This window comes from Leucopleurus acutus (assembly GCF_964270905.1).
Source record: "Leucopleurus acutus genome assembly, chromosome: 7".
Lineage (NCBI taxonomy): Eukaryota > Metazoa > Chordata > Mammalia > Artiodactyla > Delphinidae > Leucopleurus > Leucopleurus acutus.
In genome coordinates, this window is record NC_139150.1 from 13,929,342 (window position 1) to 13,952,389 (window position 23,048).

The 23,048-nt window shown below is 36.8% G+C and overlaps 1 protein-coding gene across 1 annotated transcript in view; it reads left to right on the forward strand.

The window, feature by feature from the left end:
- Window positions 1–21,076, forward strand: part of MEGF9 (multiple EGF like domains 9) — an 84,323-nt gene extending 63,247 nt beyond the window's left edge. The window contains exons 3-6 of the mRNA XM_082843528.1: window positions 4,986–5,125; window positions 13,659–13,802; window positions 14,345–14,614; window positions 16,390–21,076. Coding sequence (XP_082699654.1) covers window positions 4,986–5,125; window positions 13,659–13,802; window positions 14,345–14,614; window positions 16,390–16,841 — 1,006 coding nt within the window. The 3' untranslated portion in view covers window positions 16,842–21,076. The remainder of the gene's footprint in view (window positions 1–4,985; window positions 5,126–13,658; window positions 13,803–14,344; window positions 14,615–16,389) is intronic.
- The last annotated feature ends 1,972 nt before the right edge of the window (window positions 21,077–23,048 follow it).

Sequence of the window (23,048 nt, forward strand, 5' to 3'; positions counted from 1 at the left end):
CGCCTAGTAGAGATTCTAACTCATTCTCTTTACAATTCACAGAAAAAATTAAAGATCTAGGACCATTGTCATCATCTTCATAGTTCTTTCATTTTTGAGTACTGATTATGTGCCAGACACTGTGCTATGTACCCTGCATATGTGATCTTTAATCCTCACAAGAACTTTACAAAGTTTGGTATAATTATCTTCATTTTACAAATGAGAATACTGAGTCCAAGATAGAATAAGAACTTAGTCCCAGCTAGTTACTAGCAGAGCTGGAATTTGAACCAAGCTCTCTCTGTCTCCTCAGGCTATGAATTTTCCATAGACCCTGATACCTCCCTTCCTGTGTTCCACCCTTCCTACCCTAGTAAAATAATGGAAATTCTGAAGATTCTCCACCCACTCATCTTAAAACAGAACCTTTAAAATGATATTTTGGTTAGTACTTGTATGACATAAATATGTACAATATCTTGAGATGACACACCATTGAATTTCCTTTTGAAAAACTAATAACTTCATGTCAGAAAATACATTCTTTGTTTACATTTTAAGAGAGAATTTTTCAAGTGTTTAAACCTTGTAATAGTTGTTCACACCTGTGAGTGTGATAAATTCTATAACTAAGCACTGACACCATAAGAAAATCTGATAATTCTGTCTGGGGTAATTTAAGAATGTATAATATATGTTTAGTATACTTAGTGTAGCTTAGTTCCACAATGTTTGTGCTTCCTTTATAAATAATTCCATATTCTTCTTTCTGATATAATTATCCATATTTCATTAGTTCTTTACTAGCAACTAACTCATGTCTATAAAAAGTGATGCCAGATGAGGAAATTCCATCTTAAATTCTTTGTTAGTTGATCTCAGTAGTATCGATTTCTGACTTTTCAAAATCCAGCTCTGTGCCCTTATTCTCCAGATATGAAGATGTGAGTCTTTGGTTCTTTCATTTTAAACCTATGGATAAGCAGAAGTGGTCTGTTAACAGGCCTTTTTTTTCTTTTCTTTTTTAAAAAAATTTCATTGCATTTATATCATTGACCTTTGCTTCAAAAAGCATTCAGCGGTCTTTAACAGAAGGAGACCATGAAAAGCGGTGTTGTAAAGGCTTTATTCTATAAAAGAAGTCACACAGGGAAAGCTTTATATTTGCTGAGTGATTTAATTCTTATACATGCAGAAATTGGCCATGGGCCATGAGTAACATGATGGAAAAGCACTACTAGTTGCAGGCTCACAACCAAACTTCCCCACTCCATTCTATATATATTTTTTAAATAGAGAAAAAACACCTCCTTTCTTGTTGTTTTAAAATCTACCCAGGAAAAGTGATGCATGGTATCTAGACTAGTCAACCACCTCATCAAGATTCATAAAGCCACTTTTTTTTTTAAATGAAGAACTAAGGAGCATATTTTCCAGGGAGAAAGATGCCTGCTTATATCAGTCTTCTGAGTGTCTAGAGCAGAACTATGAAGAGAAAGGTCACTTACAGGAATAGCAACTACTTTGGGAACACTGGCTATATTATGGTTATGAGATATTATTAGGTGATTAGGTATTCCAAGGTAATACCTTTTTCTTATAGATGGTGGATTGGGCAGACACTGCCATTAAAAGTAACTGTTTATTCTTTTGTATACCAAATAACCTAATGTCTATAGAGAAATGGGGAGCAAGCATATTTTGATTAACATTTTTAAAGCCTTGGAAATTGGCTAAGGCCAGTCTCCAAAAGGTACATTATATCCTTTATAATTTTCTGACAGTATAGTGAGACTTAAGTTGACTGATTCCTTCTTGTTGAGTCATAAGATAATCCTGAACTTCATATTTGACGAATACAGATTTACTTTGCTAGATCTTTTTTTTTTTTTTTTTTGCCGTACGCGGGCCTCTCACTGCTGTGGCCTCTCCCGTCGCGGAGCACAGGCTCCAGACGCGCAGGCTCAGCGGCCATGGCTTACGGGCCCAGCCGCTCCGCAGCAAGTGGCATCCTCCCAAACCGGGGCACGAACCCGTGTCCCCTGCATCGGCAGGCGGACTCTCAACCACTGCACCACCAGGGAAGCCCACTTTGCTAGATCTTTAAATACCTTGGGGTATTCTGGTATAAGACTGCGTATATGTATGCAGGTGGGCTTTTCGGGTTTTTTTTTTCAGTTGTTTTCTTTTTTGCAAAGTTACTTGAGAGACTTGGAAATGTACATTTCTGTTGGATTTTTAAAGAGAATAATCATCTTCTATAGTATGAGCGATACAAGCTTTAATTAAGTTTTAACTAAACATCAAAATATCTGGGCTTGTGTCTCTGAGAACCTTGGACTTTGTTAGGCTGCAGTCTCTTCAAGCAGAAAGAACTCTCAGCTTTTGTTAAGGAAGACCTGAAATTTACTGGCAGTGAGAAAAGAGAGTGGGATTTATTCTGGGCAAGGCAGAAACAGCTCACTGGGGTCAGAACCTAAATAAATGGTGAATTTTGGTGCTTGGAATCTACAGAATGAAGCTTGATACGTAAGTGGGTATCAGATTATTTGGCAGTCAGATTTTCTGTACAAATATAGAGTTAAACTGAGGAAAGGGTTGGTAGCAGAGTGGGAAAGTCTGGCTTTGTATAAATAAACCTGCCTTTACTAGGTGTGGATAGTAACTTTAACCCTCTGAATTCCCTCAGTAGTAAAATGAGGGTTATGACCGCCACCTTGTAGAGTTATTTTGAGGATTAGAGAGAATATATATTTATTGACATAGACTCTCAATAAATGACGACATTGTTCCATTTTACACTTTCTGTAAAATTATTTGTAAGTCAAGAAATTACGTAACCAAGTATATTAGGTAGCTTTAAGATAGAAATACAGAGTTTGATAGGTGACTTCTTAGGATATAAGGCTTTAAGATATGTTAAGTATTTATTATTTACAAAAGCCTGGCTTTCTTTCCTTTCTGGAATGGTTTTGAGTTATGCCTTAAAAATATACCAGGTACAACTGTTTTTCTACTCCTTTTTGGCATACCCTGGGATATTGCAAAGAACCATAGTAAGTGGGAGAGAGAAGTAAACTTCAACTCTAGCTGCTCAAAATAGTTTTTTAGGATAGAAGGCAAAAGCCTCATTATTTAGCCCAGGGCATGCTGATAAACAGAGAGGCACATCTCAAATTAAAAAAATAATTCTTAGGTTTGTATGCTACAAATAGAATACACACAGCTGAAAATTGCTTTACTTCCATTCTGCAAAGTTCAACCCAAAGTTCCAATAACTCAAATTTAGAACTTCTATTTTTATTACAGAAATAGGAATATGGGAAGCAGTAGGGGATTACTTTAACTGACATGTGTAAGAGCTGTGTAAGTATTAATAATTTTAGCTTAGTCTTCTGAACTAAAATGAACAACCCCATAGGGGCTCATAATTAGGAGCTCAGTCTCTAAAATAATTATATTGAAATGCAGTTCTACCTTATATTGTCTCCCATCCAATATGACTGGTGCCAAAATTTTACTGAGATGAAGTCTAAAAACCTGATGTCCAGAATGAGCATATAAAGAAAGGTTGAAAAAGGGAAAGTACTTTAGCTGTTTTGAGAACTCTAGTAATTAGTATAGTCTTTCATCTTTCTTTTTCCCTTCCAGTGCTTAACTCTAAAACTCAGTTTGTGTATTGAGCATTTATTTATCAAGCATATATTAAGTGCCTGCAGCAAACCAGGAACTATACTAGAATCTGAGCATACCAAGATGGCTAAGATATGGTCCCTGAACTCAGCAAACTTACCGAGTAAGATGTATGACATGAAAATAGTTAGAGTACACTATTCCTAGGCTCATGCTAAGTCTTGAAGATAACCTTTTAAAAAACTGCATGATATGGCCTTTGCCTCAGGTCTTTACCAATCTAACTAGAGAAACAAGAGTACATATATGAAAGAATATAGAAAAGTCCATAATTAGGAATAAAATGTATGGTATAGAGTATGTGATGTCAGGAGGCCAAAAGATCTCTGTCGACCAGTCAGGGAAGAGTTTCATGGGAAAAGATGAGCATGAAAGCAGGAAAAAGTTTGAGAGGTGAAGAAGAGGAAAGATATTCTAAGAGGGGTGACTATAGAGTAGATAACAAGAGAAAATTTGAAAGAAAATTTGACCGAAATTGGTGATATATTGGATTTGAGGGAGTGATTGGAAGAGCATGGGGTAGAGAGAGGAGAGGTGAAAATTACAACAAAGATGTTAGTTTCACTGATTAGAGAGAGATGATGTCACTGATGTAATTGACATCTAAGAAAACAGGTTAATAGGAAGAGATGGGATACTAAATAAAATATTTTTCTTACTTTAGATTTTTAGTCTTCTTTTTGGGTTGACAACTAGAATTTTTATATGGTTTTAACTCAGAAACCAATAGAGGTCCCCATTATAGTCATATTTACTTAGTTGTGAATTCCAGTTAATTATCAGAAATATTTTAATACAGCATTGACCTAAAGTAGAAGATCATGTCGAGTTTCCAGCACATTCATTAAGGTCATGGCCTTCATATTCTTCAGCCAAAAGCTAGATTGCATGAGGGCTGGGTGGTATTTCTTCTCCAGATTGGGCAGTGTGGATTCTGAGGGAACTGTGGAATGATTCAGGAATGAGATGTAGCAGTAGTGCCAGTTCTGTGCCCCAGTGCTTTTAGTAAATAAAGATTTTGAAGGACCAGGGACTTGTACTCTCCATGGTTCCTTTATCATCTATTTTAAACTACCCAAGTGCAGAGGATTAAATTGTCAAAAATGATTAGTGTTAGTACTATGTTAATTGAATTAATATAGTCATGAAGCTGCTCAACTTCCAATTCAAAATAAAAATCACTCTGTACATCTAGTGACTAGAATCTAGTTGAAACTATTTCTATATCAAGATCATCTATGATGGGATGTTAGGCAACAAAACTTTCAAACTTATTTACTTTTGTTCATTGTCTTTGCTTTTATTTGCAGTTCTGGGAAATGTCAGTGCAAAGTGGGTGTCACCGGCTCTTCATGTGATAGATGCCAAGATGGATATTATGACTTTAATAAGAATGGCTGCTTGCCCTGCCAATGCAATAATCGGTCTGCCAGTTGTGATGCCCTCACAGGTACACACTTTCCTTACCTTTTTATATAATTAGTCCACTGTTCTTTTCACTTTGAAGTCCTTCATCTATTGAGTTGATTCTCCCAAATAGTTTGTAAGGGTCTTTCTCTTCTAAGTAGGATGTAATAGGTCATAGCAAGCCAAACTCCTGCTACAGCAACTTTAAAAAGATATAAAAATTTCAAAAATCATATTGGTTGGAGATCCATGGAAGAAAGGAAAACTATATGAACTAAAATTCCAGACAGGGTATTTCTAAGTAAGCTGATGATCACCCAGCCTTTTTCCTTTCAAGGGACATTGCTGATTCTGGGCACAGACTAAGGAGCAGGCTTGGTCCAAGTAAAAGAATTCTTCTTGAGGAAAGAGATACAAGAAGAGCTTCTGGCAGTCATTTGGGGCTCGCGTGATGAATTGGAAACTAGAGGAGCCCTAAACACAAGGCCAATTTTCCCACAGGACATAAGCTGACTGTGCAGGAGATGGAAGGCTGTCCCAAAAGGTAGAAAGAAATTTCTCAGTCTTGTGGTGCTTAGGAGGCAAAATCTCTTTAGAAAGAGAGGACCTGCTACAACATACAACCATCTCTCTCTCAAGACATTGCCAGATTCAGAGGTGTGTGGAATGGGACTTAGGCTCACATTACTTAAGGGAAGTACTAATCTGTTGCAGTCTTTCAGAGCTGAGGAGACACATGCCTGCTAGGTTTTCAGTCAAAAGCCTTAGAGGGTCATGACCAAGAAGTAGTGATGAACCATAGGTGAACTGATTCATACTAATATTGCAGTCCATCCTCCACCTATCTCAATTTCTGATTGAATTGAGGTGATCCTCTCATTATATCTGTCTAACAGAGGAAAGGGGAATCATCTGTGGTTCTTTGTACATTGTGTCTGGCAATCAAAACACTAGACAATGCTCAGGTAGGAAAATGTGACCAATAATAAAGAGAAAAACAATGGAAGCAGACCCACAGATGACCCAAGTGTTAGAGGTAGCATAAAATGACTTTAAAATAACTAAAATTAATATTTTAAGAAAATAGAGGAAAAAACAGACAAAATAGATGAAAAGAGGCAAAATTTCAAGAGATTTGGAATCTATAAAAAATAATCAAAAGAATAATCTAGAACTGAAAAGCATATCTGAAATTAATACCTCATTGCATGGACTTAACAGAAGTATACAGTATATACTGTGAAGACAAGGTTATATACCATTGTATACAGTGAAGACAAGGTTAGTAGATTTAAATACAGCTCAATTTGAAATATCCAAACTGCAGCATGGAGGAAAAAAATGCAATGGAAAGAACAGAGCAGGAAAGACATGTGGGAAATAGCCAAAAGGTCTCACATAAATGTACTTGAAGGCTCAGAATGAAAGGGGAGAGATATTGGGACAGAAGCAAATATCTAAAGAGATAATGTCCAAGAGTTTTCCAAATTAATGAAAGACATCAACCCACAGATTCAAACAGCTCAGCAAACCGTAGGCAGTATAAAAACAAAGAAAACCACATCTAGGCTTACTTAGTTAAACGATTTAAAACTAAAGACAATTAGCTTTTCTGCTCTTCAGTTTTCCTAAATGTAAGGATTAGAGATACTTCCTTGGAAATCTTTTTTTCCCCAACAAAAAAAATCAGAACATACTAGTCTGACAAGTACAAGTGTTTTTATGAGACCAAGGTAGCAGAATATTTGAAAAGAAAGTACCCTGGAAAAATGTGTTGAAATCTTATTCTTCATTCTAATCCTATAGTCTGTGGTGAAACAAATTGATTTAGAAGAAATTGTGTTGTTTTTTTTTTCAATTATGTGATCTGGTCCCTGCCTACTTGCCAGTTCTATTTTGTGCTATTCTTTTTCTTTACTGTTTGTGATCCAGTCATACTGGCTTCTACTCCTAAAACGTGTTATGTTCCCCTGTCCCAAGATTCTCATACATGATTTTTCCTCTGCCTAGAATGGTCTTTCTAATATACCTGTACCCCCACCCCTGGCCCCTTTGCCTTATTAAACCATATCCTTCCTTCAGGCCTTCAGTTAAAAGTGACTTCATTAGAAAGCAGTTCATGCTCCAGGCTAAATGATAATTCCCAATTATACACTCTCATATACACTTGTATTTTTTTCATAGCACATATCACAGTTTGTAATTATATATTTATTTGTGATTATGAGTCCTATATGGTTTATTCACTACATTGTAAGTTTCATACCAGCTTTGTTCACCATTTTATACAATATTTAGTAAAGATATTTGCACATAGTAAGTATTTGCTAAATTTTTGTTGAATAAATGAACAAATGAACGGAGAAACTTATAGAGCAAAGATGAGTTTCAATCCTGGATAACAACAGAAATGCTTCATCATGCTGAGTTGATTTAAATTGCTCCCTAGGTCATTTATGGTACCAGGAAGCAGTCTACATTGCTGGTTCTCATTTCTAATTTTCCTTGCAGCAGCGAGGTAGCTTTCTTTAGTGTCACATAAATCCCAACCTGTTTTTGCTCAGGAGATAATTTAAGGCAAAAGAAATCCTTTTCATGGTTATGATTTCTAAAGCAGCTAGTAATAAGAAATAAATGGTTTCTCTGGAAATATAATAAAAGTGGAATCTAATGTGAAAGAGTGCAAATAATATAAAACTGCCAGCTTAATATAAAATCAGTCTTTCCTTTTGTCTCAAACTTTGAAAAGATTTTTTTTCAACAGTGTTGTGATACGGTTGCCCTCTGGTGGCCACTTACTGTGTTTTTGCAGTTCTTATTTCCCCCACCCGCCTAGTCTTTATCTATTCCTTGTGTTTTAGATTGAAGTAGATTTTTAAAGTAACTTTTTCATGATACAGTATATTGAGAAAAATATTTTGGAAAGAAATATGTCTTAAAAATATTTCCCGGATCCAGTAATTCTGTTTCCAGGAATCAATTCTTAGGAAATAATTTGAAATTCATAAAAAGCTTTATGTTCAAAGATGCTCACCACAGTGGCAGTTATAATTCTAAAAAATAAGACAACTCTATTTCTAATAGCGGGGAATGAAGCAAATTATGTTATCTAGGCAATACATGATAAGAGCACAGAAAGTGAAATCTTGACTTACATTGTACAAATTACTTAGCCTTGTTTTTTCACTTAGAAATTTGGGATTATAACAGTACCTGCCTAATGGGATGTTGTGAAGATTCAGTGCTATATGTTTATACAGTGCCTGGCTAATTACAAGCAGTCAGTAAATGGCAACTATTGTTATGTTGCCATGAAAATGTTTTAAAGAATGAAATATAACGACATGAGAGAGTGAAAGAAGCAGGGTATACAAGGACATGTGCCATATGTTTAGACTATTTAAAAAGCAAAACCCAAACTTCTCTATATAAGGAGAGATGAAAGGAAAAGTATTCAAAATCTTAATAACAGATTTCTTTGGGTGATTTTTATCTTGTTTCTATTCTCCTGTATTTTTCTAGATTTTCTTTATTGAACACATACTTCCCTTAAAATGGAGGTGGGAGGGACTGTCATTTTTAAGCTAAAACTTTATGTTCACATAGTGTACTTCTTTTTAAGAATTTAAGGCGACTTCGTGTATTCATAGTGTCTCATGGTGAGTACCTTGACTTGTCAGTAGCTTGACTGAGTTGACCACTCCTTCATCCTTCATTCCTCAGTGACTTTCTTCACTTTAAGATATCACACATGGGACTTCCCTGATGGCGCAGTGGTTGAGAGTCTGCCTGCCGATGCAGGGGACACGGGTTCGTGCCCCGGTCCAAGAAGATCCCACATGCTGCGGAGCGGCTGGGCCCGTGAGCCATGGCCGCTGAGCCTGCGTGTCCGGAGCCTGTGCTCCGCAACGGGAGAGGCCACAACAGTGAGAGGCCCGCGTACTGCATAAAAAAAAAAAAAAAAAAAGAATTAGCTTTAAGATATCACACTTTCCTGTTTTTTTTTTTTTTTTCCTCCTCAGTCAGCTCTGCTAGATCTTCTTCTTTTCACCTATAAGCACTGGAGTGCCTCAGAGGTTTGTTTGTCTTGACACATTTGTCTTCTGCATTTATACTCTCCCTAAATGATCTCATTCAGTCCCTTGGATTTAATTTAAATGCCATCTCCAAATGAGCTAATTACCAGATTTACATTTCTCCCTTGATCTCTACACTCAAAGATCTAACAGTGCACTTGACATCTTCATTTGAATGTTCTAAGTCAGGGATCCCCAACCCTCGGGCAGTGGACCGGTACCAGTCCGCCACCTGTTAGGAACCAGGCCTCACAGCAGGAAGTGAGCGGCGGACGAGCAAGTGAAGCTTCCTCTGCCGCTCCCCATCGCTCCCCATCGCTCACATTACCGCCTGAACCATCCCCCCACCCCCCCACCCCTGTCCATGGCAAAATTGTCTTCCATGAAACCAGCCCCTGGTGCCAAAAGGTTGGGGACCGCTGCTCTAAGTGGCAAGGTAGCCTTAACACATCCAAAACAACTCTTTATTTTACTATATAAGCTAAGCCCGCTTTACTCCTAGTGTTCTTCATTTTGGTGACTGGCACCATAGGAGCCACATTTGCTTCTTTTCCTTACTGCAGATGCAGTCCGTCAGCAAGTTCTGTCAGCCTGACATTCAACATGACCTTCATTGCTATCATCCTTGTCTAAGCAACTGTCATCTCTCTGAATTACTTTGACACGCTCTCATCTGACCATTCTGCCTTCTCTCTTGTCCTCTCATCCTCTGACCCCCACCCCACCACAGTCCAGTCTCACATAACAACCAGCGTGATCTTTTAAAAATGTAAAACCAGATCATGTGGTTCGCATGCTCAGGCCCTCCAAAGTCTTCCTATCCCTCTTGGAATAAAATTCAAACTTCCTTCCATGACATTTTTTGGGCCTCTGCCTTTCTCTCTGACCTTATCTTCTGTTACCCTCTCCCTTGTTTGCTTAGGCTGGCCTTTCTGTTTAACAGGTTGAAGTTTGTCTTCTGTTGCATAGAGAAGATTAGGCATTTCTTTTTACAACAAAGTACCTTGCTGCATTTCTGACAGGTTTATATGTGAACTAGAGGTAACGAAATAAATAAGGAAAAGGCTTTTTACAGGTGGCGATTTATGGTTTCAAAGCTTTGTCACTGAATTTGGTTGGAAAAGAACCCTACATTCTTTTCTTTGACCAGTTATTTTCTTGGTTACCCCCACCAGATTTTTTTGATGCTTAGCCAAGGAGCATGAGATCATCTTCAGGAAACACTTGTTCTTTTTTTTGGATTAGCTCCTTTGGCCATCTTTCAGCAAAGAAAATGTGAATTTTAAGGCAGTATTGTTATATTTGGGAGGTTCCAGGCAGAGCATAATGAACAAATTTACACTTCAGCTAATTTTTATATGTCATTTATCATAAAAGAAAGATTCTCAAATTTCAGATTTTAAAGGGAATTTAGATCTCATCTAGTTAAGCTTTCCTAGTTTGTAGAGGAGGAATTTGAAGCATTATATCCTATGGAATATCTACATATACCCTCTGAAATGTTTACATTACATTTAATCATTGGGCAAGGAATTATTATCCCATTTTACATATTAAAAAAGTGAAACTCAGAGAAGCTATTTGCTGAAGGTCACATAGCTGTAAGAGGTTCAGCTCAGAATGGAACTCATATCTGACATGAAATACATACCATTTTTCTTATGTTATTTTGCCTCCCAAAGAGGAGTTGTAAGCTGTTAGAAAAGCAAATTCATATTATTCGTTCCTGCTCTATATGGACTTTAAAAGTTATGATCTTTATTTTTATTGTAAAAATCAGTCTTCAGTTTTGTACATGAAATGTTTTAAAATTGCTTGAGCTTTTGAAATATTTTACAATATGCATTTGATACATTTTACAATGTATTAATTTTGTAATCAGAAAAAAATTAAGATAGTAAAAATAAAAGTGATAAGTGCATATTAGAGACAATTTAAAAATTAGAGGGGAAAAAACACTTAAAGGACTGTTGCCCCTCACAGCTATTGTTAGCATTCTGGTGTATTTATGTCTTATCTGTCTTTAATTTATTAATTTTCTTTTTCTATAGCTGTGTTCCATGTGCATGCTATTTTTAAAGCAATGTAGAGTGATAAGTTTTTAAAAACTGATGAGTTTTATTGTTATACTTGTTTCCTCCTTTACTTTTCAGATAACATATTTACCATGTAGGCTTATTTTTTCTTACTGATTTCTCATTGTGGCTTGTGACCTAAAACAAATTGAAATTAGAAATTCTCCTGGAAAAAATATTAAATATTCTAATATAAATGGTTTAGGAGAGTGAAGCTGTATTGTGATAAGCATAACGACAAACATTTGAAGGTCTTACCTAGAATAGTAGAAAACCCCAAAATAATAAGCATGTAGGTCCAGTAACATTGTAGGAGCAAAGTATTAAAAGCATATATATATACTGTTTTTTAATAAGACCTTTTCTTGACACATTGCAAATGGCATGTTATTGGAATGCATCCTTATTCTGTTTCAGAACTATTAATTTTTGAGATTTTTTTGTATTAAAGTTTAGGACGTTATCAGAAATTTTTCTTGAAAATTATTTCCGTTGGACATTTTTAATAGGGGGAGAGCAGGTAGACAGATTTTATACATAAAACAGGTTTTGACTTTTCCAACCTGCAGAACACTTTGACATTTATTTTATTTTTAGAGCCAAAATCTACAGTTTCCTAGTATGTATTTTTCAGCTATTTTTATTGTCACAATGATACACAGCTAAAGAGGGATCAGGATATAAGAAGATCTGCGAAGAAACCAGTACCTTAAGTGTTTATCAACATATGAGGATATACTACTTTGTTACATATATGAAATACATCATTAACACTGTCAGGCCTTAACAAATTATATGATTAAAAGTGATATTTACATGCAAATTTGATTTAATTCAGAGTTAAGTGTTCATATAATAAACTTTAAAAAATGTCTTTCTGAATAAGTTCATGAAGTTTCAAGGAACTTTGCTGTAATCACATAAGAATTGAGATTTGAGATGTATGTTAATAATTTTCATTCTTTTGGTTTTTCAAATCTTGTTCCAGTTGTCAGACCATTTTATTCCACAGCCTCATTCTTGCTCCCCTTTTTTGTAAATATTTCACTAGTAAGGAAAAGAAATCAAATAAAATTACTTATGATACTTTTGCACTGAACTATATTTAGCTTATCATGTAAAAATTTCATTGTCTTCCTAGATCTCTTTGTAGAGTTTACTCATTTATTTCTGTAATAGGAGTTCTGAGTGTCCCTTTGAATCTTTGTAGAATGTAAATTACTCTACACATTTTTGTTTCCTGTTTGCAGATGTTATGCTGCTTCAGTACCTGTAGAATGTCCTTACTAGTAGGGAACCAAAGGAGTATTATTAAGAAACACATACCTTTGCTTGCCTCCTTCCTTTTCATTTTCTTTATTAATTGTTTTCATTTTTATTTTGAATTTTTAAATATAAAACCATATGGAGAGGGACTTCCCTGGTGGTCCAGTGGTTAAGACTTTGCCTTCCAATGCAGGGGGTGGTGTGTTGTTTTGATCCCTGGTTGGGGAGCTAAGATCTCATATGGCTTAGGGCCAAAAAACCAAAAACATAAAAAACAGAAGCAATATTTTAACAAATTCAATAAAGACTTTAAAAATGGTCCACATCAAAAAAAAAATCTTAAAAAAATATGGAGAATAATATAACAAAGAATTAATAAATATTAACACTTTGGTATTTTGCTTAATATTTATACATATTTGTAGTTATATATTTGAAATAGAAAATTTGAAATAGAGCTGGAATTCTTTGTTTTCTTCCGTGCTCTCGTTTTTCTCCCTCCCTCTACAGAGACAAACAGCATATAACTTGCCTATACCCTCTTAGTCTGGATTTAATTTTTACTGCATATGTATGTATCCATCTGCCTAGAGTATTATGTATCCATTTGCTTAGTATTGTTTAGTGTGGTTTTTTAAATTTTTATTTCAGTCAATCAATTTTTACGAAATAAGTAAGCACTCTCCTTCTTTATGTATCATTCTACAATTTGCTTTTTTCAACCAACGTTGTTTTTAGGATTTATGTGTGTTCATACATATGGTGTAGTTCACTAATTTAACTACAGTATCCCAACTATTAAAATAATACAATTTATCTATTCTTCTTTTAATAGGTCTTTAGGTTGTTTTTATTTTTTCTTTGCAAATTGTTGGCCTGCTTTTGGTATGTAGTCAGTCAATCAACAAGGGTTTATTGCGACTCTAGTCATGTACCTAGACTTTCCCCACAGAGTTTACAATCTAGTAGGGGACACAGAACTGATATGCCTGTTTAGTATAGAAATAAGATGGGGTAGAAACTGAACTCTGTGCAATCTCTGTTGGATAACTTTTTCTGGTTAACTCTTAAGGTTTTTTGGTTGCAGGTATGATTTATTTAAAGTTACTGTGCTTTCAGAGTAAATCTTTAACTTCTTGAAATGATTTGCTTCTTTTAGGTGCTTGTTTAAATTGCCAGGATAATAGCAGAGGGGATCATTGTGAAGAATGCAAAGAAGGATTTTATCAGAGTCCTGATGCCACTAAAGAATGTCTTCGCTGCCCTTGTTCAGCAGTGACATCTACAGGCAGTTGTATCATAAGTAAGGCCTTTCCCTAAATCTTCATTTTTAGAGGAAAAATCAGTGAATCAATTATCAATAGGTAGAAAGTGTGTTGATAAAGTTCTAGATGCTGTAGGTGAAAGGGAGTTATAAAAACAGTATAGATTTTCCTTTCTAGGAATTTGCATCAAATCCAAATACATATGTGAAATGAGACATGAGGGAGGGATGAGGAAGTTTTTGTTAAAACTGTATTTTGTTCCATCTGACATGACTAAAGAGGAAAGAATAAAAAATTTTTGAGTGCCTATCCATCTCAATTACTCAGAGTCTTTATGTAAGCACACTTCTTACCTTCTCTACCTAAATAGATTTTCTGGGTGGCCCTATCATTCTCACAACAAACTGGACAATTAATAAATAAGGTGTAAATTATTAGTTTGAATTCCATGTGTTTCTTAAGTTTGGGAGGAGATAGTAGGCAGGGTGTGTAAACTGTTTTGGTGGGGGGACTAGTAGTAGTTTTGCATTTTCAATTGTAGCTTGAAATTTTACTAAATTATTTTGATGTTCTCTGTCAGAACTCGGTGAATTGGAACCTGAATGTGTCCGGTGTAAAGATGGTTACATGGGCCAGAACTGCAATGAATGTGACAATGGCTATTACAATTCTGACAGCATCTGTATGGAGTGCCAGTGTCATGGCCACGTGGACCCAGTTAAAACTCCAAAGATTTGTAAGCCTGAGAGTGGTGAGTGCATCGACTGCCTCCATAACACCACTGGGTTTTGGTGTGAGAACTGCCTAGAAGGTTATGTTCAAGACCTCGAGGGAAATTGCATCAAGAAAGGTAAAACTTCACCTAAGGTTGTAAATTTAATATTTAAACCTAGCAGTGAAAATTTCAGGACAGCTACTTTTAGCTTTGTAAAAGCTTCCAATCCTACCAGAGAAGTTTTCTGGAAATAGATTTTGATAGATATTTGCCTAAAGAGATTTCCTTCTATTCCTGTTGCTCTCCTGAGACTCCAGAGTCAACTCTAGAAATCTGAGGACCAAGACAAAGTCATTGCAGTGTTCTCACATTTTCTCTTCATCTGTTTTTTAAAAAATATTTTAAAAGTCCTGTCATTTCTTTTATCCTTTGCTTCCTGTATTCTCATCACTTCCAGTGATCATCAAAGGTCTTTTTAAGTAGAAACCTATATCTGGTTAGAAGTTCCAGCTGAGAAACAAGGGTTTATTCTAACTTCTGTCCTAACTTTGGGCTTACGTTTTCCCAGGTGTGATGGAGGAAACAGTAAAAATATTCCTCAATTTTTAAAAGAGAAAGTTATTTATATGGCAAAATGTTTCTTTCAGGGAAGTTCAGTAAGGGTTTAGATGAAAATTACTGATTAGAAATTTAGGATGAATTAGGGATATTCAGGCTTTATTAGGTCATAGAGATTAGGCCATGCTCTTCTATAAACCATTCTTTGATATTCTGACAGATGCTGAATACTGGGTTGATAGGCAGTTGGTCTGTGGCAAGGGTTATCCTTCTGCCATTTTCTTGATATCCTTATTCTGCTGTTATCAAGACTAAAAAGCTCAGATTGAACCCTATCATTAGCCTGGAGGTCCTGTCACTCAATTCTCTTTCCCACTAGAGGCATACCTTGTCCATACTTAGCTGACAGGACTGGGATGATTTTTCTTATTAGTTATTAGGAAATGTAAAACATGCCTCTTTTTAGGATAGATTGATGTGTCTGACTTTAGTGAATTGTAATGATAATAGTAATCATTTTGTTGAGTGCCTACTATGTGCCAAGCACTGTAAACATTAAATGTGATAATGTCATATAGTACATTATCTAATTTAATCCTTCCCAAGAACTCTGCAAAGTAGATATCATTATCCCCATTTTATTGATAGGAACCTCAGTTTTAAAAAGATTAACTGACTTATTTATTGCCACATGGTTCTACTTGATTCCAAAGCTTTTGGTATTTCTACTGAGCTATGCTGCATTAAAAGTACAAAGTATAGTACCTTAGTTATAAAATAGCTATAACATACATAAAGGAAGAATCACTACGCTTGCAATGGCTGTTTTCTGTCTTGGCTGATATCAACTTTGGATATTTAAAATGTGTTTTTCAGAAGTAACTAGAAATACAATTTTTCCTATTTTGTTTTTGCCTCCATTGAAGAGAATTTTACCTTTATGAAATGCCATCAGACATGTTGAACTTAGTTCAAATGATTATTATCTAAATCACTTTTAACCAAGTGATTTAGAAGTCTCTAGTGACATATTTACTACCTTTTTAGGAATTTGTATGAATCTATTCAAGAGTACAGAAGGTTGGAAAACTCCAACATTAGAATTTTCCCAAAGATTTTAGCATAGATATTATACACTTTGGATAACAGCCATGGATGTAATAATCTAGCTTTCTAGACCCTGATTCTTTTCATGATATTTCTTAAAAAGTTATTTTTAACTTGCATTACCGTAAAGCAGTGTATCATGTCAGCATCCCATATCAACTTCCACTCCCATGTGTATTTCTTTTATGGTTTCTTAAAACAAGATATTTTGTCTTTTACATTTCATTCTCTGTTTTTATTTTCAGAAGTTATTGTTCCAACACCTGAAGGTTCTACCATTTTGGTTTCCAATGCCTCTTTGACCACATCAGTGCCCACCCCTGTTATAAATAGTACATTTACCCCTACAGCCCTGCAGACTATCTTTTCAGTAAGCTCTGCTGAAAATAGCACATCAGCTTTAGCTGATGTATCATGGACCCAGTTTAACATCATCATTTTGACAGTCATCATCATCGTGGTGGTGCTGCTGATGGGTTTCGTGGGGGCCGTATATATGTACCGGGAGTACCAAAACCGGAAACTCAACGCCCCCTTTTGGACCATTGAGCTGAAAGAAGACAATATCAGTTTCAGCAGCTACCATGACAGCATTCCCAATGCAGATGTGTCAGGATTGTTGGAAGATGATGGCAATGAAGTAGCTCCCAATGGGCAACTGACCCTGACGACACCAATACATAACTATAAAGCCTAAGGAGCTAGAGCTGTTCTCCTGGATTGTGAGACCGCAGTGCTTACTAAAACAGCATCAGCGCCTGGGCCGAACAAAGCCTGGGTAGAGTCGCTGAGATGAGAAAGCAAAGGCATATAGTGCATCTGAAATTTTCAGGTACAAATTTATAATGTACTTAGCCTATTACTCTTAGATTTCCCATGAAGATCTGAAGCAGTCACTGACAATAAGGACTTGAAGTAAAGTCTATTTTTGTACCAAACCACATGGGAGTGTAGAAAGGCGGAACCGCAGAGTGCAGCCCAAATCCACTTTGACCTCCAAACAGACTTCTGGGGAAGTGTTTATCAGACCAGCGGAAACAGGATGATGGATGTGGAGGGGGAAGGGACTGCCAGAAGACTTCATCTCCATTCCTGAAACACATTTTTTTAAAGGAGGGGTCAGGGGTGATATTCATTGAGGAAAAGCTGAGTTTGGGCTGTATCACAATAAACAACCTTGATTATCTCCAGAATAGGGGCAGAAAAGTCCCAAGAAGATCTTTAGAAGGGTTTGATTTTTCCTTCCAGAATTCTTGCTCAATGATAAGGTTACAGCACAGGATAAGCTTCTAATGGTAGAGAGAGGGGGGCAACATCTGGGAGCAGGAAGCTGATGGTCCCTCCTTGGGGTCTCAGTATAAACGATAAATTGTCTAAAAATAAGGAATATTCCTGCCTCTAGAGAAATAAGGTGTATATAGTTAATGTAGAATATCTGGGCAGCATTGTATTTGTATCTATTTGTAAAAAAAAATCATGTCATATTTTATCATCTAGAATTTATTTGTACAGCAGTTAATGGAGTTGTAAAAAGAAAATATGGGGTTAAAATACTGTAAAATAGATGGCAATATTGCTAGAGCTGGGACTCTGGTGAGCACCAGTCATTTTTAGTCCCTCTTTGGACACTGTTGAAATTCATAAGAGGTTGGATGTTTCTAATTTTTCTTTCCCTTTTCAGTCTAAAAGTAGAGTTCTATGGTCTTGGCTTCCTATAGATTCAAGCAGTAGATTTTGCAGACAGCGTTTGTTAAGCTGGGACACAGGCTGCACTCTCCAAACTCCTCACCTGATTAGACATTAGCCTCTCTATATTTTACATAGATTAATGTAGAATATATTCTCATTAAAGAATTTTTTAAAATGTAAAACATAGTCTTCCAAAGGAATTAGAAATATTTTAGTTCCAAAAGAAAAGCCATCATTATTACTTGGGATCCCCTGTGAAATATCATGCCTGTGAAATATTTATATTCTCCCCCCACCCCAAAATACTTCCTACATTTGAACGTAGCCTGTCACTCACATGCCATGAGGTGTGTACCATCTCTCTGCAGTGCTACAGTTCTTGTATCTTCTTGTCTGGTTAGAGGGTAGCTCTGTAATTGAGTGGCTATAGTTGGTCCTTGCTTTTAGATGCAGTTTTTTCTTAGAGGCTATCTCTACCTTTGCTCTCATCTAATTATGATATTGACAGATTGTAGATTAAGCAAGCCAGGAAAGCAGCCAGAAGTCAAATATAGATATTTGTTAGGAAGGAGAGCAAACTGTCAAGTGGTTAGAAAAAAAAACAAAGATTAGACCTCGGAAATCCAAGTTGGTAACTCTGCCTAACTTCCCCCGAGAAGAACCTGGAATGTGGTCACGTCCCTCTGTAGTTGTTCTCAGGGTTTAGAGATGATGCTCTGGAGGATGCACAGGCAGGTAATCTACTTCTATTAACCTTAGGTGCTCCGAATACTTGGCCATGGTTCGTGAAAGTAGAGATTATATTACATTAAAATTAGTTACTATTTCTATAGCCCTTTTGCAGTTTGCAAAGCATCTTTCTATATATGTGTCCTTTGTTCCTCACCATAGGCCCCTGAGGAATAACTGTTGTTCCCATTTTATAGGTGAGGTTAAATGTCTTGTTCAAAGCTATATAATATTTCATTATTAGGCTTGGAATCAGGACTCCTAACTCTGAAGCACATGTTCTTTCAACCATATGCTTGTGCAGAAACTGCCCAGCCATGAACACAAGAAGGCTGGGAGGAAGAGCCCATCTGTGAACGTTTCTAATTTTTCTAAGTACGAGGTACAATCCAGGGCCATACAGCCCTGAAGGACTTTGTGGAAAGAACACAGGAGGATTACTCTCTGAAGCCAGTATTGGTGATAAGAAAATTAAAATACCAGTTTGTGCTTCATTAAAGTGAACTAATCCTTCCAAGCAGGGAAAGGAAACCTGATTTCCCCAGCAGCTGCCACATACGCGTGTATAGACTGTGCAGTGCATAGTTCCAAGGAATTGTGTAAAGTGACATACCTGCCTTTCCCCCAGGTTACTACCTCCTCAAGCCAGGGATTGAGGATGGTGAGAAATAAGCGTTTGTTAAACAGAAGTTAACCGAATAGAGAAAGAAAGAGTTTGTTGGGGTCTAAGAGCCAAAGCCAAATAGTCTGGATTCTGGCCATGTAGAGATTCCATGAAACACACTTTAAAAGATATTGCAAAAACTGAACCACAAAGAACGTTTACCTTTGAATATTTATGAACAGTTCCTAGGTCATGTTCTCAATTTGTCCTGATGGAAAAAATTAAGGTCTTAAAATCTGTTTTAAATAATATTCTTTAGTGTCCCATGCTTCTGCTGGTGGAAATAATTTTGCTCTAAAATGAAATCAATCATGAAGTGATCTACCACCAAAATCAGACTAGGAAACCAGTATGGAATGCGTTGTACAATAGTCATTTCTCTAAAGGCATGATCCCCATGAACTATGGCATTTAGCACCAGGATCCCATACGTCCTTTAGAAAGACTAATATTGGAAGAATTTTTGTCTAAGGATTAGGAATGCGTTTATTTTCAAATGAGATAAGACTAGTATGAATCTTATTGATGAATGACAGATATTGCTATTAAGTGATACTTTTATCTTCATTAATTCGTTTTAGTAAGCCCTTCCGCATTTCTGACAGATGCCCTCGGTAGTGTTGCTAAGTATGTCTGTCCTCCCTTACTTTCCCCTCCCTCCCTCCCTCCCTCCCTCCTCTACCTCCCAGAGGTCTCTTCTAATGGAATTTCTCCAGTTATAGAGAAAAATGATAATAAAAACTAAACCTCATTTATACTAAGGTCCTATGGATCTAGTGTGTTACTCTTAGAGATACCTGGATTTTAAGAGAGGAGAACAGGGCGGACGTGGAATGGGAGGAGAGAGATGTGGGGGCAGAGGATTTGTGGAAGCATCAAATTATATGTCTACTCTCTAGCCCCAATATTCCCAGAAAATTGACCATTAAAGCAATACTCACTGACCCACTAGTTCATTTTGGTCAGCTGAGTGCCTTGAGGACACTTAGTCCTTCTTGTGCTATTCTGGAGCCAGAGAGCTGAAGCAACAGTACTGCTTCCCGACAGCCTCAGTTTGGACTGGGTCATTAAATCATTCACCTTGGACCTGTATTTTCTGTAGCGCATATGGTGAACATAGCACCACTTATCATGAACATTCCCAGGTTCTTATATCTTGAGGTATGTGGGAAGGAGTTGAATTTATATATCTCACGGAAAGCTCTCTGACAGAAATGTCAGAGAAGTAAAAAGCAACCCAGTGTAATCTGTTAGAGCAAAGAAAGCATTTCTGGCCTCATCCACGAAGAACCTTTGGTCCATTATGATCATCTTGATAGGAATTTGGAAGCTAAAATGCGTTTGCTGTGTGCAGGGGAGTAACGGAAGCTTAATGCAAGCTTCCCCTTCAGCCCCGAGCCGGTGATTATGCCAAGGGGAGAAGCAGGAAGAACACACTGATCCATCGGAAGAAGTCAAATGACACCACATGGACTAGAACAGTTCTGGATCATCACAGTGTCAGTGGTTGAATGATGCTTTTTCAAAGGCCATTGGGAACCTTTCTTACTTACCATGCATACGCAGTAACTGAACCAGCAGCCCTAGAACGTGAGCCCAGGCTTTAGGTCTGCACTAGTCCAAGAGCTAACTGATTTACAGTGACGTTTTCATGCTAGGCACAAGCACTCTGTACTACGTTAAATTTCAGCCCAAGCAATTGGGGAGTGTTTCTGAAACATTAAACTTGTATTTATGTCGCTAAAATTCTAACACAAATTTTAAAAACATGTCTCATGCATATGCTGTACTAGGCTTCATGATGCATTTCTAAATTTGTGTATGATTTGAATATATGAAAGAATTTATACAAGAGTATTATTTAAAATTATTAAAAAATAAATGTATATAATTTGTACCTATTGTAGATTTGTTGTTTTACTTTTTTATGTGGTCAGAGTTTTTGGAAGTCTTTTAATATATGTCACAGATCACTTATTTTCAAACCACTTCGTGAAAGTCTTTGAACCCTTCATTTACTGACCATGCTTTCTGTTTTAGGAAGTTCCTTTAAAGAATGTTTTCCACTTAGGAAAAGAAATGCCACGTGAAGATTTCCCCCTCTCAGAACAAAACAAAACACCCTGAGAAAAAAGCATATATTAACATATATTCTTGTTTGTGCTTTTACTTGTCTCCAATGAGATCCATTGGGTTTCCCATGAAAATATTACAGAAAAAACTTGCTCCGTTTGGATTTCTTTTTCATGCATGTAAAAAATGTCCTTTCTTTAGAATATGAAGGGAACCATGTTCTATGTGTTTGTTAGATAACCTGTAATGAGAGTGCTTTTTTTACTCTTTTGAGGTACCCTTGGAGATCCTCTATTTTGACAAAGCTCAAAGGATGCCATCTAGAGATCCAAGGGGTACCCTGAAAAAGAAGAAAAAATAAGTCAGGCCTTTGTTTGTCCTGAGAGCTTTATAAACTTCAGTTGGTTTATTCAGCTTCAGCTGGTTGATATTTGAACTTTAAAATCCTGTTTTTGGGGCTTCCTTGGTGGCGCAGTGGTTGAGAGTCCGCCTGCTGATGCAGGGGACACGGGTTCGAACCCTGGCCCGGGAGGATCCAGCATATGCTGCGGAGCAACTAAGCCCGCGAGCCACAACTACTGAGCCCGTGTGCTACAACTAACTGAGCCTGTGCTCTAGAGCCCGTGCTCCGCAACAAGAGAAGCCACCTCAGGGAGAAGCCCGTGCACCGCAAGAGTAGCCCCCGCTCTCCGCAGCTAGAGAAAGCCTGCGCACAGCAACGAAGACCCAATGCAGCCAAAAATAAATAAATAAATTAAAAAAAAAGAAGAATACACGTGTTGTGTGTTGAACACTGAACTTCAGACAGTTGCAGAGAAAGCAGGCAAAATGTTTTCTTTGTATGTAATAAGAGTAGGTTTGGGTAATGAAGTGTTTGGGAGATCTTCTTTTGTGGTTTCCTTTGTGTTGTCAGACCAGTTGCTAAAGTCCTGTAATGTCAATAGGTTTTTCTTAATCTCTGCTCCAAATAAGGAAGAGTCTTAGCCCCTCCTTATGCTCACTACCATTCTAACCCAACTGTATAAACTCATGTATAATTTCCTATATATGTCAGGTTATATGATGTCTTTCTCCCTTTGCTGGTACTGTTTCTTCTATCTATAACATCCTTGAGAATGTTTATTCATTCTTTGCAAACCCTTGATAGAAGAAGGTTGATAATTCCTTAATTTATATCTCCATTTGCCTAATGAAGACCTCTCTTATTGCACATATTTTATTACAAATACTTGTTATATTATGTCTTCCTCAGTAGACTGCATTCCTTGAAGCCAGGAGCATTTCCTCTTGTGTCTCTTGTTTCTGGCACAGTGCTGGCATGTTATGGGTACTCAGTAAATGGTGGTTTAAAACAAAAAGTATTTGACAGATACAACAGTTGGTCTGTGAACTTATTTGGTGAGGTATTATAAGAAATTTTATATTCAGTGGGTAAGACAGTGTTTCTATTTAATAGAGATGTCAGCATACAGGGTTCAGAGGGTCTGAGAAACTCTTGAGATTGTATGCTTACTCGTGAATATAAACAATTTGTGTGTGGTTTTTTTCCTGGAGAAAAGGTCCATACCCTTAATCACAGCATCTAAAGGATCTATGATCCCGAAAGGATTAACAGCTACTAGGATGGGGATTACTTTATGTATTTCAGCAATAATCCCCTCCCCCACTGAATGTAAATTGGTACAGCCTTGATGCAAGGAATCCACTTCTGGGAATCTCTCATAAGGAAATGACCTGAAAAGCAGAGAC